At 40.0% G+C, this 16,798-nt stretch overlaps 1 protein-coding gene across 1 annotated transcript in view; it reads right to left on the bottom strand.

Moving 5' to 3' along the window:
• The window catches only part of TCERG1L (transcription elongation regulator 1 like), a 326,897-nt gene that overhangs the window by 149,285 nt on the left and 160,814 nt on the right, over positions 1-16,798 (bottom strand). Inside the window, exon 5 of the mRNA XM_069753902.1 lies at positions 10,051-10,167. Within this exon, the coding sequence (XP_069610003.1) occupies positions 10,051-10,167 (117 nt within the window). The remainder of the gene's footprint in view (positions 1-10,050; positions 10,168-16,798) is intronic.

Raw genomic sequence — 16,798 nt, 5'->3', positions numbered from 1 at the left:
TGTTATTTATTAACTATTTTGTGTCACATAACTCTCTGGTTTAACAGAATAAAAATTCAAAATGAGAAAATTGCGAAATTTTCAAAATTTTCGCCAAATTTCCGTTTTTATCACAAATAAACGCAGAATTTATTGACCTAAATTTACCACTAACATGAAGCCCAATATGTCACGAAAAAACAATCTCAGAACCGCTAGGATCCGTTGAAGCGTTCCTGAGTTATTACCTCATAAAGGGACACTGGTCAGAATTGCAAAAAACGGCCAGGTCATTAAGGTCAAAATAGGCTGGGTCATGAAGGGGTTAAACCCCTAAAGCTCAATCTCTGGCTCCGAGTTATATACTTATTCTGGCTTACTCCCACTTCTTTACAATGACTCACTGTCACGACTCTGTTGCTGGGTGTCCCAGGACCAGGACCTCCTTCATTGTCCCTAATGCTAGGGGCACCCTAGCTCGCCCTGTTCCCCAGATTACTTCCGATGGTGAAGTCGCCGGGCCCACATTCCTTGCCTTAGTTTCTGAATCTGCCCTCACTCTGTACCCTTTCCCCACCCAGGGAATAGTAGTGTACCGTAACAGACCAACCAGACTAACAATGGAGAGTGATAATCAAAAATACCAAACATACAAATTTACTGACACATACAACAGAGGAATGCACTAGGGAGTGGAGGATGGGGTCAAACCAAAGTAGGAGAAGAAAGGAATTATAAAACACTCAAAACCTAGCAACAGTCACAGATAAATCCACAAACCACCTTCTCCAATAACAACCACCAACAACAACCTCCAGCTATGCAGCAAAAGCTAACCACTGACAATGAGTGCTAGCCAGGGTCCAGATTATATAGGAGATGGAAGTGGCTAACCATGAGCAGCTGAGAGCCTTAATGCAGTAAAGTTTCCAGGAGCTCTCAACTGAGCAGATTAACCCTTTCACTGTTAAAACAAACTTGCACCATTTAATATGAAAGTGAAGCGCTTCTAATCAGTGCAGGAGTAGGAGAAATCAGATGTTACAGTCTTCTGGCTCCTCTCTGTCACGCTAAACCCATGACACACAGTCTCTTTATTCATGTCCTTAATCTTGGCTTGTGATTTAACTATGTAACTATCTATTGATTTCGCTCCTGACTTTGACCTGGTTTTCACCCGAAATGCTAACTATTATCTGCCTTCCTGGCACTTTAATTCTTAAGGCAATAAATGCCCAGCCAGGGAGAAATTAAGGGAACTTAATAGTGGCAAACCATTATGGAGAGACCATGTTATAACCAACTGGCATTATTTCAGGTGAACAAACAAAAGCACATGTGCCAAATGGAGCGCCATTGTGCTTGAACAATCAAAACAAATAACGTTTATTTTTATCACCATGTGGATGCATGAGATAGCATTTAGCAAGTAAAATTCATGCATACTGCTGGCATAGAAATTTTAGCTCTATAATAAATTAAAATGAGTTATATTGGGACAAATCACATCATTATTTTCACTGATTTTATATGAATACATGACAAAAAGCTTCAATGGGCCACAGTATAAAATCAGAAGCACACTGAACTACAGATCAGATAGTTGCCTGTTCTCGTGGATAAAGGTCAATTTGGATGATTTTTGTGTATATTATAGTACCAAAGTGTTTATAGGCAGGGCCGCCATCAGGGCATTACTGCCCTTACTGGTGTATGGGGTCCAGTGAGAAGGGGAGTCCGGTCCTGGACCCTTTTCACCAGGCCCCAGGGGCAGGATTCAACCCTTCTCTCCGTAACTGAACTTGCATCCTCGGACACACATTCAGTTGAAATCTATTGCCGTGCAGGACCCGCTTCTTGCACTGCAATAGGAGCCACGAGCCAATCTGAGGCCAGAGCTGAAGTGGGCACGAACGTCACTGGCGTATGAGGTCACTGTCATGCTCCGGCATGTCGGAACCTCAAATGGTTGAGGAGAGGAAGCTGCTGGACCATGGCCAGGTAAGGAGAAACATTTTTTTAGTACTGAAAACTGCAATATGGGGTGAGATATGAGGGGCAGGATGGAGACATAAAGGGGCAGGAAGAAAACATATGGTGGGGGGAAGGAAAGACACATGGGGGCCAGGTTGAAAGGATCTACATGGGGCAGGATGGAGACATATGGGGGGCAGGATGGCGATACATGGGGAAGCAGGATAGACACATATTGGGCCAGGATGGAAGGACATATAGGGCCAGGATGGGAGGACATATGTGAGGCCAGGATGGGAGAAAATATGGAGGCAAGATGGAGACAAATGGGACCAGGATGGGAGGACATATTGGGCAAGGATTGGAGAACACATGGGGCAGAATGGAGACACATGGGGCCATGATGAGAGGACATATGGGAGCAAGATGGAGACACATGTACCTGGAATGAGACACATATGGGCCAGAATAGGGGACACTATTACAGGAATGTGCCAGGATGTAATACATTACACTGGGGAACACAATTTTTTAAGAGTTAGGTCAGACAACTGTTCTTAATTAATTTTTGGATGCTGAATCCAGAAATGATCTCAGTTTTTCTCTATCACGTCAAGTTTTTGAACTATAGCATTTTTGTCTTCTCAAAACTATGTAAACTACTGTACCTAAAAAGTGTTTGTTTTTTTTTAAATAGTATAAATATGAACAAAAAATGAAATATATAAGAAATAGGCATGACAAAGTTGTGACTACTCTTATAAGTTGCCATGTAGCTCTATATGAGTCGAATTGTAATCAGATAACAAGTCTTATTACAGATATCAGTGCAATTGTGCTTCTCTGGCAGGTAAGTTGTGTAGGAAAAACTTGACGTGCTAGAAAAAAACTGACTACATTTTTGCAATCAGCACGCCAATTTTAGTATAAATCAGCTCAAAAACCTAACTCAACAGAATTTTTTTTTCAAATTGTTCCCCTGTGTACTGTAGAGGCTAATTAAGGGATAATATTACAGCTGTAATGTATTTTATTTTTGAGGATACTGTTTTCACTGGGGAGGGGGATCCTGTAATTGTGCAGGGCCACACCATCGCTTTTTATCTTCAACTGGTAAAGTGTAGAAGTTGGGATAAAATTGGGGAATTGGGCAATGTCCTCTGGAAGAGGTGCACAAGAAAATTGTTATTTTCTGCAGATACAAGTCCTGGCTGGGAGAAGTGATGGCGGTCTGCACTGGTTGAAGAAGCAAAGCGAAGATGAATATCTTCAATTAGAGACGTCACTGGTGATTCAGTGTGTTAATTGTACACTTAACTACAATATGTGATCTGGTCATAGAACGACAGTATTTGTTCCTTGTACATGGTATTATTCGGTCACTATGTGGTGGTTATTTATGATCTGCACATGGTGTGGCGGTATTTTATCCTTGCTTGTGGTATTATTGGTCATTTTAAAAAATGTGTGTGACACATTCCCTTAAAGAAAAATAAAGAAAAATTTGCCTAAAATTTTTTTGGGGATATTTTAACAAATTTAGATTAGAGTGGAGTAGGGCCCACCCAGAAAGAGTCTAATTTAAAAACAAATGTGATATGGTGTTCGATAGAAACTGTTAATGAGTGATTGGTGAGGACGTAGTACAGAAGTGGAGTTTTTCCAAGAGTGAGTGGTGGGACTGTGGAAAGCTCGAAGGGTGGAGGCAGAGCTGGGTTGGAGTCTCAAGGGGCCCAAAAATGTTGCCAGTACGGGGCCCAAAAATGTTGCCAGTATGGGGCCCTGGAATTCCTGGTGGAAGCCATGCTTACAGGTAATATACATGATTCACTGAACTTTCCCCTTCTAGTCTAACAGATATATCCACTCCTATTTTTTCATTAATATAAAAACTCCAATTTCTCAAATTCAATTCAAGACCATTGACCGTCTGTAATTTACTTAAAAACCACTGAGTGGCCACATATAGACACATCTATATATATAATTGCCTAAGGGTTTTTCCGTCTGTCTGTCTTTCTGTCTGTCTGTCTTTCTGTCTGTCTGTCTGTCTGTCCTGGAAATCCCGCCTCTCTGATTGGTCGAGGCCGCAAGGCCTCGACCAATCAGCGACGGGCACAGCATCGACGTATAAATCCCACGTCTCTGATTGGTCGAGGCCGCCAGGCGACGGGCACAGTGACGATGATGTCATAAAGGACGTAGACATCCCGCGTCTCTGATTGATCGAGGTCGCCAGGCCTCGACCAATCAGCAACAGGAGCAACGACGATGATGTCATAAAGGATGTAGAAATCCCACGTTTCTGATTCAGCGACGGGCACAGTATCGACGTAGATGTCATAATGGTTGCGATGGCGACGATGATGTCATAAAGGTTGCCTCGACCAATCAGCGACGGGCACTGTCTGCCGCGAATTCTGGAATCATCATTGTCCATATACAGTGGGGCAAAAAAGTATTTAGTCAGTCAGCAATAGTGCAAGTTCCACCACTTAAGAAGATGAGAGGCGTCTGTAATTTACATCATAGGTAGACCTCAACTATGGGAGACAAACTGAGAAAAAAAAATCCAGAAAATCACATTGTCTGTTTTTTTAACATTTTATTTGCATATTATGGTGGAAAATAAGTATTTGGTCAGAAACAAAATTTCATCTCAATACTTTGTAATATATCCTTTGTTGGCAATGACAGAGGTCAAACGTTTTCTGTAAGTCTTCACAAGGTTGCCACACACTGTTGTTGGTATGTTGGCCCATTCCTCCATGCAGATCTCCTCTAGAGCAGTGATGTTTTTGGCTTTTCGCTTGGCAACACAGTCTTTCAACTCCCTCCAAAGGTTTTCTATAGGGTTGAGATCTGGAGACTGGCTAGGCCACTCCAGGACCTTGAAATGCTTCTTACGAAGCCACTCCTTCGTTGCCCTGGCGGTGTGCTTTGGATCATTGTCATGTTGAAAGACCCAGCCACGTTTCATCTTCAATGCCCTTGCTGATGGAAGGAGGTTTGCACTCAAAATCTCACGATACATGGCCCCATTCATTCTTTCATGTACCCGGATCAGTCGTCCTGGACCCTTTGCAGAGAAACAGCCCCAAAGCATGATGTTTCCACCACCATGCTTTACAGTAGGTATGGTGTTTGATGGATGCAACTCAGTATTCTTTTTCCTCCAAACACGACAAGTTGTGTTTCTACCAAACAGTTCCAGTTTGGTTTCATCAGACCATAGGACATTCTCCCAAAACTCCTCTGGATCATCCAAATGCTCTCTAGCAAACTTCAGACGGGCCCGGACATGTACTGGCTTAAGCAGTGGGACACGTCTGGCACTGCAGGATCTGAGTCCATGGTGGCATAGTGTGTTACTTATGGTAGGCCTTGTTACATTGGTCCCAGCTCTCTGCAGTTCATTGACTAGGTCCCCCCGCGTGGTTCTGGGATTTTTGCTCACCGTTCTTGTGATCATTCTGACCCCACGGGGTGGGATTTTGCTTGGAGCCCCAGATCGAGGGAGATTATCAGTGGTATTGTATGTCTTCCATTTTCTAATTATTGCTCCCACTGTTGATTTCTTCACTCCAAGCTGGTTGGCTATTGCAGATTAAGTCTTCCCAGCCTGGTGCAGGGCTACAATTTTGTTTCTGGTGTCCTTTGACAGCTCTTTGGTCTTCACCATAGTGGAGTTTGGAGTCAGACTGTTTGAGGGTGTGCACAGGTGTCTTTTTATACTGATAACAAGTTCAAACAGGTGCCATTACTACAGGTAATGAGTGGAGGAAAGAGGAGACTCTTAAAGAAGAATTTACAGGTCTGTGAGAGCCTGAAATCTTGATTGTTTGTTTCTGACCAAAAACTTATTTTCCACCATAATATGCAAATAAATTATTAAAAAAACAGACAATGTGATTTTCTGTTTTTTTTTTCTCAGTTTGTCTCCCATAGTTGAGGTCTACCTATGATGTAAATTACAGACGCCTCTCATCTTTTTAAGTGGTGGAACTTGCACTATTGCTGACTGACTAAATACTTTTTTGCCCCACTGTACTACGGGGACATGCATATTCTAGAATACCCGATGCATTAGAATCGGGCCACAGTCTAGTATAGTATAAACATCTCCCAACATAAAATCTTTTCCTTTTTTTGTGTCTTAAAAAAAACTGTTGGTCATCTCATACCTTACATTTACATCCAAGATAATGAAGGCCACAACAGCAGCAAAAATGCCTAGAGTGTACTTCAAAGATTACCTGTCACCAGGTCAGATAATGCTCCCTTTAGTATTTATAGTGCTTTTGTATGTTGTTTTTTTTGTTACCTGATGAAGGCTGCACTGTAAAAATAGCAGCCAAAACGTGCTGTACTGTATTTCAAAAATATTAAAAATATATTTTTTTCCTTTTTTTTTTAGAAAATAAATGAACTTTTACTAACTGTTTTTTACTGGAAGTGGATGTATAAAAAAAAAATCCTAAGGTGATTAGCGTCACATTCGCTTGGAGTTTATTTTGCCTTTGATTTATTTTAAAGGAGTATTCTGATTTCAATAATGACTCACATGACCATGACATTTTTTACGCTTTGGAAATAAATAATAAAGTTTCCTATTGATAGCAGGAACTTCTTAAAACTAATAAAAAACTAAATTATAAAATTGTATTATTTGCTGCAGCTGGAGGAGACAGTTTAATATCATGTATCACAATCAAAAGTTTAAGAAATGTATAAAGAACTCTGTTTCACTTTCCCCTTTTTCTTATAAAACACAAACCTGCCTCGGGCTGGTAACTGGTTGCAACTGCAGCCCTTCCCCAATGCACTAGAAAACCAACTTCACCAGTTAAAAAATAATTTATTCTTTTATATGTGAAAATAGAAAGCATGAGGGAGAAATGTGTTCCTGTTGTCTCCGCAGGATGGCTGTATCTCTATAGGAATTAAAACATTAACAACATTTATCACCTAATTACAGGAGATTTATGATCACTGGAGGACCTGACTGCTGAAACCCCCACTGATCCCATAAACAGGGTTCCCAAAGTTCCCTGTATGAATGTAGCTTTAACAAGCATATGCGACCACTACTACATTACCTGCTCTCTACTGACATGGACATGCTCACAGGAACCGTTAATTCTTTGATCTCTGAATCAATGGGAGACCGAGCAGCAAATCTGCCAGCAATGATATATTTATTATCTATGCTGTAGATTGATAATAAACGTTGTTCGTGGGACAAGGCCTATACACCACTCTAATCCTCAGGCTATACCTTTACGTGACCTCAAACTTAAATTGCAATATCCACTATGCCATCGTCCTGATCTTCTCATGTATCCCACCACTCGCTTCAACCTGATGAAGTGTCTGTAACCAGACACGTTGCGCTCAAAAGCAAGTATATTCATAAATGTGGTGCGTATCTTTCTGGATCTGGAAAAAGGCAATAAAGATGTTTTGAGGCAAACTTGCTAATTGTGGAGTGCTGTTCCATCTCTTTCTACCTGTTCTGAAGTTTCCTGAGCAAGTGGTCAACTCTACTGCAGCATGTACCCTGGTACTCATACTCTATAAGTACTTTGCTGTCTGGACTTATGCACGCAATTAAACCCCATTAGCTGGGCTGCAATGCCAGATACAATCCATATATAAAAGTGGTGCTATTACAGAAAAATAAATCTAATGACTCAGATGATGTCTGTCCCATCTCCACTACTCTTACTAATTACAATGTGGTCCCTTGAGGTGACCAAGAAATACAGCTCTACTGAAAACTGAATGTCTTTAGGACCGACTCACTAAGACTGGCATCTAAATAATGGAAGTCAGGGATAAAGAATAAATGAGCCTAATTTATTAAGAAGCGCACTAGAGTTGAGTGAATATGCTCGGAATTGGTCACTGAATAAGAATTTGCCATATTTGTTCCATATTGCTACCCTATTTGGGCTGAATTTATGTTTGATGATCAGTTCCGAAAATATTTGTTCATTTTTACTCCCATTGACTCCAAAGACGTTCGGCTGTGTTCGGAAAATATTGCAAAAACAATATTTGCCGCAAATCGTAATTGGACCCGAATTTTGAAGAATTTGCTCAACTCTACGCGCGACACTTAATGAATGTGTCTCATCTTATCATAGGTGTGCATCTGTATGCATTGTATTGGTAGGGTAACAAATGCCGTCACTATCAAAGAATTTCATGGACGTTGCCATCCCTCACTGACTTTGATGGAACTGAACAGAAATCAAAAGGTCAAAAGTCACAACATTTTTTATGCATATTCACTCTATGCAAAAGTGATTTACTCCAGAATTCTGCCCTAAACACTTTGATGAATCGGGTCCTTTGAGCTTCTTCCTCTTCTATCTAAGCTAACACTTTTACAAGCGTGAACATTATCCAACAACATTCATTGATTTACATGCTGATATTTAAAGGTCAACACATTTTTTAAACACCTCAGAACGGAGCTCGAATACGACAAATTCTATTTTACGATTCCGGTACAGCCATTGTCCAGATGTCAAGGAGTGGACGATTATTTCTTTATTGATAATTATCATTAAAAATCATTGTCTAGATCAGTCATGGGAAGGGGGGTACATTGAAGATTTAGAAATTAGCTTCATAATTGAGATCAAAAGTAGCACATTCTGCCGAAATGTTTTCAAGCTTTATATGCATAAAACATGTAAATTGTTATTTACATTTGACCCAAATGAGTCCAGAAGATCATTTACATCAACATAATTGCAGGTTTAATTAACCAATGTAGGAAGAAAAAGTAATAATTTTTGTTTAAAAAAAGTATGAAAAAGCAAATAGTAATCGGCTCGGTATAATGTAACCAATTCAAATAGAAGTACAATATAATAAATTACATTCGCCCTGCTATTTAGATAACAGTTCTACGTTTGTATGCCGTTCTCTGTAGCGGGCAACCGATAAGGATGACAGTTATTTGTTCTACAGCTGAGTGGCCTATCTCGTAATGTGCACACAACAACTACAATCATGTATTCATTGGGTGCTCAAAATTTCTATTTCCCAGACACGGGGCAATATAACGGAAGATGAGTCTGACTTTAATGCCTGTAGAATTTAATGGCTTACGTTTCCATGAAGGTGATGTGAAAGTCAAGATATTATAAAAACTTTGGGAACTTTGTAAATGTTTATTCCACCCAAAATCGTACTAAAACTTCAGCACTCATGTATTTCGAGAGTTGAAGATTGAAAAGGCACAGGGCAAGCAGACAAATCTTATTTTCAAGTGAACGAACAATATATCAATACAAATTGTGAAAAGAAGGTGTAACGGCATATTTTAGGTGGAAGTCTTGTGGCCCTTAATAGTTATCCAACAGACAGGCTTTGCAAAAGCCGGTCCATGTAGCTCGTTCTTAGGGAACTTAGATCTACGCCCTCAAATCCCAATACAAGGATATTGACTTATACATAGCCCCCAGAGTTACACCTGTGAAGAGGCTGCTGGCTAAAAGCATAAGCTGGAAGAATGGTTTGAGTAAAATCCAGGAGGTCAGGGACAGAATTATGAGATAGTTATAGATTCTGCATTCAAGCCGAGGTCATGAAGTCAACGGATATTTCATAAACAGGCTAAACTAAAATGCAAACTAGGGAAGTAGTAACCAATAACTTGCAATAAAAGCAAGCCGCTGGTAGTTTAAATAGGGTGTGGCTCCATCTAAGGTTCACATGATAGCGCTGATTATAAGATATAACAAGCACCCTGCATCAAGACAGATTCTTTCCTGGCGCAGGACAACAAGTCTCAACCTAACCAAACTAATGTAAAACAGGACCGAGTCTGCAATCCTCAACAGTTCTACAATGCAAGCACGGCAGCGCATAGCAGCAGAGGACATGAGAGAGATTTCAAACATGGACTTAGCACTAGAATCATTTAACGTCAATATCATAATTAAACAGAGAGCACTTGCCAAACAATTCAAAGAGTAAGTTGGAAAAAACATGGAATCTTGGAAATCTTTTTTTCGAATTACAGTCTGTCACTAATGGCAACGCTAATAATGTATGAGGCAGCACATGTATTTTACATACCATTTGATCTATGATCAGCTAAAGACGTCATGAAGGTAACTGCAGGTGATCTGGATAATCTGGCGAAACGAGCAGGCAGCAGAGGAGTGACGTGGCCTTCTTTCCTCAATGGATGACCTGATTGCAAAACAGTTAAAAAAGTATTAACAGATAAAAGATATATCTTACATTTTACAAAAAGCAATGTAATTTTACATTTCTGCCCATCATTACTTACACCATGATATGTAAGTGATGGCTACATATTAATCAAACTTCTTACAAGACTGCTCATGATTGGGGCTAGAAATAGAGACTGGGTTTTTCACTCCTTTTTTATTATACAAAGGGATTTAATGTGCTCTAAAAATGAGAAAGAACACACATACATCTACCGATTGATCCTCAGTGGTCTTGGGATGACGAAACCAGGAGAAAACAATAGAACAGAGGGAAAACTGGGTAACAGTGCAAAGAAGTGGCAGGGCACAAATGAAAAATATGTTTATTTTTGGAGCACGTATGTTAGAGCTAGTGGAACGCACCGAGTGAATATAGAAGTTTTATTGTAATTGATGCGTTCGAAGCCCGGGGTCCACCGTGCAGGAGAACCTGCTGCTAGCAAACGGCGGAACTATATGGCAGTATGAGCTAACTCTGTTACCTCACAGAGTAGCCGTGAAATCAACGCAAGGCGCCCTGTTTGACTTCACAGAGGCACAGGCTAACTACCCAAGTGAGAGCAGTCAGTGGTCATGCATGCACACAAATCTCCTCGCCAGAGGTGCCAGCAGTCTAGGGGCTTATTTCAGCCAGGTCCCTGAATACATACACACAAAATCTCCTCACCAGAGGTGCCAGCATTCTAGGGGCTTATTTCAGCCGGGTCCCTGAACACAAACTCTCATGACCACACTGGCGCAAAGCACATAACATAGAAAGATACTAGCGCATGGCCGTACGACCATGCGAGCCTTAAATAGTTGCAGCATGTACAGGACCTTCCTAGAAGTACCAATGAGAGGCTACTACAGAGCCTGCGCACCTACAGGACCTTCCTAGAAAGACCAATAGATTTGGCTGCAGTATCTGAACATGTGACCCTCGATCTCCACTGAGAGATCTTACTCTGGGCCTAGTCCTAGAAGCATCTGCTCGCCGCTGCCCAACACTGGCTTCAATGGCAGAAGCAGGAAAAGCAGCAGTAACTCTTTGCACAGAGTCAGACTGAGCGAGATGCTGGGACCGACATCTCCGCTGAGCAGGCTCCACTGTGGCAGGAGAAGAATGGGAGACCACAGCGGAGATGGCCCGAGATTCCCCCTGTGCAGAGGTGGGAACTCGACCCCTAACAACTTATATGCATCAGGTAATTCTTATAGTTATTTTAAGCTTCCAAAACCAGAACTGAGGACCACAAAAGACCCCACTTCCATCTGTGGTTGTTGGTGGAAGATTTCTCTAAATTTCTCTGTTCGTAAACTTCATGGGGCTCCACAATTTAACAAAGTATGGCTGAAGCTATATTAACACGTCGAGTGCTGTCAGCTTTTTTTCTTTGGCAGCATACTGATCCATAAAGTTTCATTGGGCCATGGACACATCCGTTTAAAAATTGGATCCCAGTCTGTGAGATTTAGAGGAGACCATATGATCATTCATTTTGCGCGCTGAGACCTCCAATGTCAATAAAACGATAGGGCAGAAAAACTCAACCTCAAAGATTTTTTTTTGAGCAAATCTCCAGGCTAAAAAGATAGCTTATTTAGACTTAGCGCTTCTGCTCCATCTTTTTAATGATCTGGTGGTCATATAGACGTTCTCTGAATAAAACATCTGACCCTTTCAAAAGTTTCCTGAAAATGTACTGTAGTTACACTTTAGGAATTAATAGATAAACTGCAATGAATTTCTCAGATATCCATAATATGGAACCAAGATATTGCTTCTTTGTGGTCTTTAGAAAGCCCCAAGAGCCCATGAACAGCACTATTATACATGATGAAAGGTTTTGTGTCACAGAAGCTAAAACCACATGAAAAATAACGGGATAATGAAAACATCATTAATCGATTAATGAATCCTCTTGAATATTTGAGAAAAGTTTTTTTTCTGGCTGCATTCATCATTAACACAAAGCAGAAAGTCGGTATAATTAATTAGAATAACTTCCCAACTAAGGAACATTTATCATCTGTGACATTTATATCAATGTTTTAATGTAAATTCCAACGAAAAGTTTTTCTTTTAAAAAGTAGCCATTAATCATGCTTAGGATTTGCCGAAATGTTAAAGCACGTGTACTGGTCTCTGCCTGAAAAAAGCATTCCTATTTCTCCACAATTCTGATTAGGAAATCCTAGTATATATTGTAGCATTAACCATTATTACAAAAAAATAATTTTGCAATTGTGCTACAAGAATGTGGAGTGCATGGCATTATAGGAAAAATTGATGCCTTTGCCTTGAGAGATTTTCTTTAGACTTCTGTTGATCTAACTAACTACAGTATATTTTACCAATGCTTCTACACATGGTCCAAAAAGCTATGTAACATTTCTGCTTCAACACAGGAAGCACAAACCAACAAAATATACTGTATGTCAAGCCACCATGTTGAGACAGCATGCTCTTATCATATTTTTTAAAGTGGTCAAAAGCAGTAGTCATTACCATGCTGCTCTCTGTTGACACTCTAGCACTTTACAGGGAAACAGTGTCGTAGTCCCAGTTTGCTGTCAGGAGTGAAGTGCATCACACTCACTTGTAGGCCGCAGGCCTCCGCCGCCTCCAGGCATCCATTTTCTGGAGCCGCCACACACAACGCAATGGACACCAAGTTCATTGCAACAAGCAATGCGGTCAGTTCAAGTTTATCAGGTTGCAGCATGTGGGATAGGGCACAACACTTCAAATTCTTTACTTCCTTAGTACAACACACCTACAACCCTACAACTCATTTCTCTTGGACTATCTTCAAGATCATGGACTCTGTCAGCCCCAGGAATTTCCTGTCCAATTCAACATTGCACCCAGGACTAGCCTCCTGTCCTTCACACGGTTCCGTTCCATATCCATCTTCCCCTGTACGCCAGAGGACATGATGGGCATAGCAGCCCCCACACCGAGCTTTGCGCTCCTAACATTGCCGAAATGTCTGTAAGAGATATCAGTATGGCCTCCCACTGCTTTGAATTATTAGTGTATGCTGGCTCTAGCAGCCCACTGCAAATCAACTTGACCTCGTCACTGTTCCTCCCTATCTGACAACTACCAGGAAGTTAGTTCCTTTTTATAACCCCAGTATCTCCCTCCCATTGTGGGCTAGCCCCTATCATTAATTATATCTTATGCCCTAGGTCCTAATATATGTCTCACCCTATACTGTACACTAAAACATTATACAGTACATTGTAACACATCATGAGTATTATACTCCACATTGCCATATTAACAGTACTTACACTATTCCCTATTGCAGCCTAGTCACAACAAACACTAAACCACAGTACATAGTTCAGATTTCACACGACACTGCATATACGTATGACATCATTTACATTCTGAAATTGTTTTCTGGGAAAAGAACAGGGCAACACAGTCTACACCCTTACGATATCACCCAACATATACTGTAAGTTAAAGTTGAGCGATTTGTAAGCCTTGCATCTTTCCATCATAGAAGGTCTTAAAACTAACAATACCGATGCATCTGTTTTTATGCAAGTCTTTTACATCCTGTCATATTGTGGGATTCTTTATTGGCAAAGCTTACGCTTTTGATAATTATTGAAATGTTCATTGATTAGTGACAACATATAATGATGATTAGTGACATCATATAATGATGATGTCACCAAGCATTGAGCATGCACTTTATGTATGACATACATTATCTATACACCAGTGCTGATGCACCTGCACTTTATAATCACATTTGCTTATGTAAACATTTTTATGTATATTTGATACTCTGCACATAATTATTATGAGACCTGTAGAAAAAAAAAAGACATGGACTACACATTCCAAAATCATACATTGCTCTACTTGCCGCTAGGCAAAATTGTACAAAACTGAACATGAGGTTCTTAGTTTAACATTCTGATGAGACTGTATGATGCCCACTACCATGCTATGGTGACCCTCTCAGTGGGTTCCTGCCTAAAAAGTGCAGCGCTGTGCACAAACCACCATCACAGTGACAGTGCATCAGCCGGGTGGGCTACCCAGTGGCTTACAGAGGCTGTGACCCCATGACTCCGGCTCACACTGCTCCATAGGCTACAATGACTGCTGCAAAGAACCAACTCCAAGGGAAAGAAGCGAAAAACTCACCTTCCACATGCTCTCAGGCTGAGAGCTTAGAGCAAAATTAGTCGGAATCCTCGAGTCTCCTGTTAATATAGATCAATGTATGATTTTTGAATGTGTGGACCATGTCTTTTTTTCTACAGTTCTAGCAAAGTCCATGACCTACCCCCTCTTGTTTTTTCATGGACCAGCACTCCTCCCATTTGGCACAGGTGGTTTTAATTAGCAGTAGACTGAAAGAGGGGTTTGGCCTTATTTTTTCGATTCATAGTCTGAGACTTTGCGGAACATGATTATTTTGCTACTTTCACTTGGTGCTTGCACTGAGTGGAGGCCAATGTTGCTGTTGCTTTGTGCCTGTGGGGCTGTGTCCCATGAGGATTATCCAGCACAAAAAATACAGTGAGAGAGTGAGGAGACATATACGAAGACATCACCTGCCATAAAGACCAGAAGAGATCGGCACTGGAGGCAGCCAGAGGAGAACCAGACAATGAGCAATAATGGTAATATATATATGAGCAGTGAGTTGAGTATACCATTTTTCATTTTTCAACCCCTTTATTGGCCTTTACAAGCCAACAAAATGGAATTGGCTAGATTGACATGAAGCCAAATACAAAAAATTAAATTATGGAAAATTCAATTTTTTGTAAGATTCCAGGCAAATTTGATTCACCGCAAACCGATTCACTCTTCTCTAATATATCCTTGTAAAACAAAATTTATATGTGCACACAATAAAATCAGTAAGTAAGAAGAACTATGCTTAAAGATTATGAATTCAATAAAAGCAGAGCAGAAATCAAAGTTCTGCTGAATGAGCCACTGAAATGTTGTGCTTCTCAATCACATTATGCACTTTTCATCTGTGCATATTACATATCCTGAAACAAAAAAGCAGTTAAGTGTGACTTACAATAAAATGGAGAAAGAAACAATTTTCTGTGCATAAATTTAGTTCCGAGACGGTTCGTACCTGCTTCATGGTTTTGAATTATAAATACACACAATCAGCCGTAATTGTTAAGTAAAGGGAAGCAGCGGCTGTAAAATGGATTACGCACTTGGCAGAAGATATTGAACCAGGTGTTTAAATAAAAAAGCAGGATCTTTTCATGATCAAATCAAAAGAGTTAGAAAGGTAAAAAAAAACTGAAAAAAAAAAACATGTCATGTCATCTACAGGAAAATTCAGTCTCTTAGATTCTGGGAGAGGAGTCCCAAAAGGGAAATTCTCAACTCTAAATTTCGGGCTTAGCTAATTACTTAATCTTGATAAAGCATGTAGAGGAGAAATAAGGTGTTTGTTCTGATTGCAAATGTGTTAAAACTATTGAAATCTATTCTTTTAAAAAATATCCCTGATGGAGCAATATTGGAGGCTAATCGCAAGAAATAAAAAATACTGCTAAGCCTCCAATTGCCCTTAAAAGAAATTTTTAATACTCTGAGGTGTCCTAGGACTGTACTCAACTCTTTCAAAGCTCTTTAGAAGGGATGAGCAGACCTGTGGATGCTCGGGTCTGACAACTTTGTCTAATGTTCGGTTCGGGTGCCCGAACTCTACCTGAACTTGAACCCAAACCTGAATCCCATACAATTCAATGGGAACTCAAACTTTGATGCCCTAAAAGGGCAGTAAAATGGTCATAGTAAAGGATAGGGGGCTGAAAAAGGAAGCAAAATTGGGGTATGAAGAGGACAATTGCCCTGCAAACAAATGTGGATAGGGAAATGACTTAAAGAGATTTTCCTACAAACAAAGTTACTTTTAAAGTTGATTTTAATCAATAGATCTTGGGATAATAATAATTTCCACAATTGGAAGTGTTTTAAAAAAAAATGTTCCTGTGCTGAGATAATCTGATAAATGTGCCCCTGCTGTGTACTGTGTAATTGTTGTGTCTGACTGTACAGGAACATGGTCTGATCACACCACATCTCCTGGGCACACCAAATATTTGTGCTATAATATGGGAACTTTCTCAGCCCATTTTTTAAAGTGTCACAGACCCTTAAGTTTTTTCTAATGATGGAGCTGTGTGAGGACTTACACTTTGCATGCATATGGATGGTTTTACTGATACCATTTTGGGGTAGATACTACTCTTTGATTTAGCTTTTTATTGTAGTTTTTAAGGACGTAGAGTGCTTAAAACCCTCACTATTCTGTTGTTTTAATTTTTATTTCTCTTTACTGTACGTGTTAATTAATTTTGTTTTGATAGACCAGACTTTTACGGAATATGTTCAAATATATTTGTTTTTTTGTCTTAACTTTTAATGACTGAAAGCAGGGTTTTTTACGCTTATTTGTTATTTTACTTTTTACTTTTTTCTTTTAGCCCTGTTAGGGAACTCAAATCGAACATTTGCGGAATATGTTCGAATATGTTTTTTTTTAATTTCTTAATTTTCAATGGGGGTAAGGAAAGGTGATACAATTTTTTTT

This window comes from Ranitomeya imitator, chromosome 2 (genome assembly GCF_032444005.1).
Source record: "Ranitomeya imitator isolate aRanImi1 chromosome 2, aRanImi1.pri, whole genome shotgun sequence".
NCBI lineage: Eukaryota > Metazoa > Chordata > Amphibia > Anura > Dendrobatidae > Ranitomeya > Ranitomeya imitator.
The sequence above is the reverse complement of the archived record's forward strand: the minus strand, read 5'-3'. Positions and strand labels throughout refer to the sequence as shown.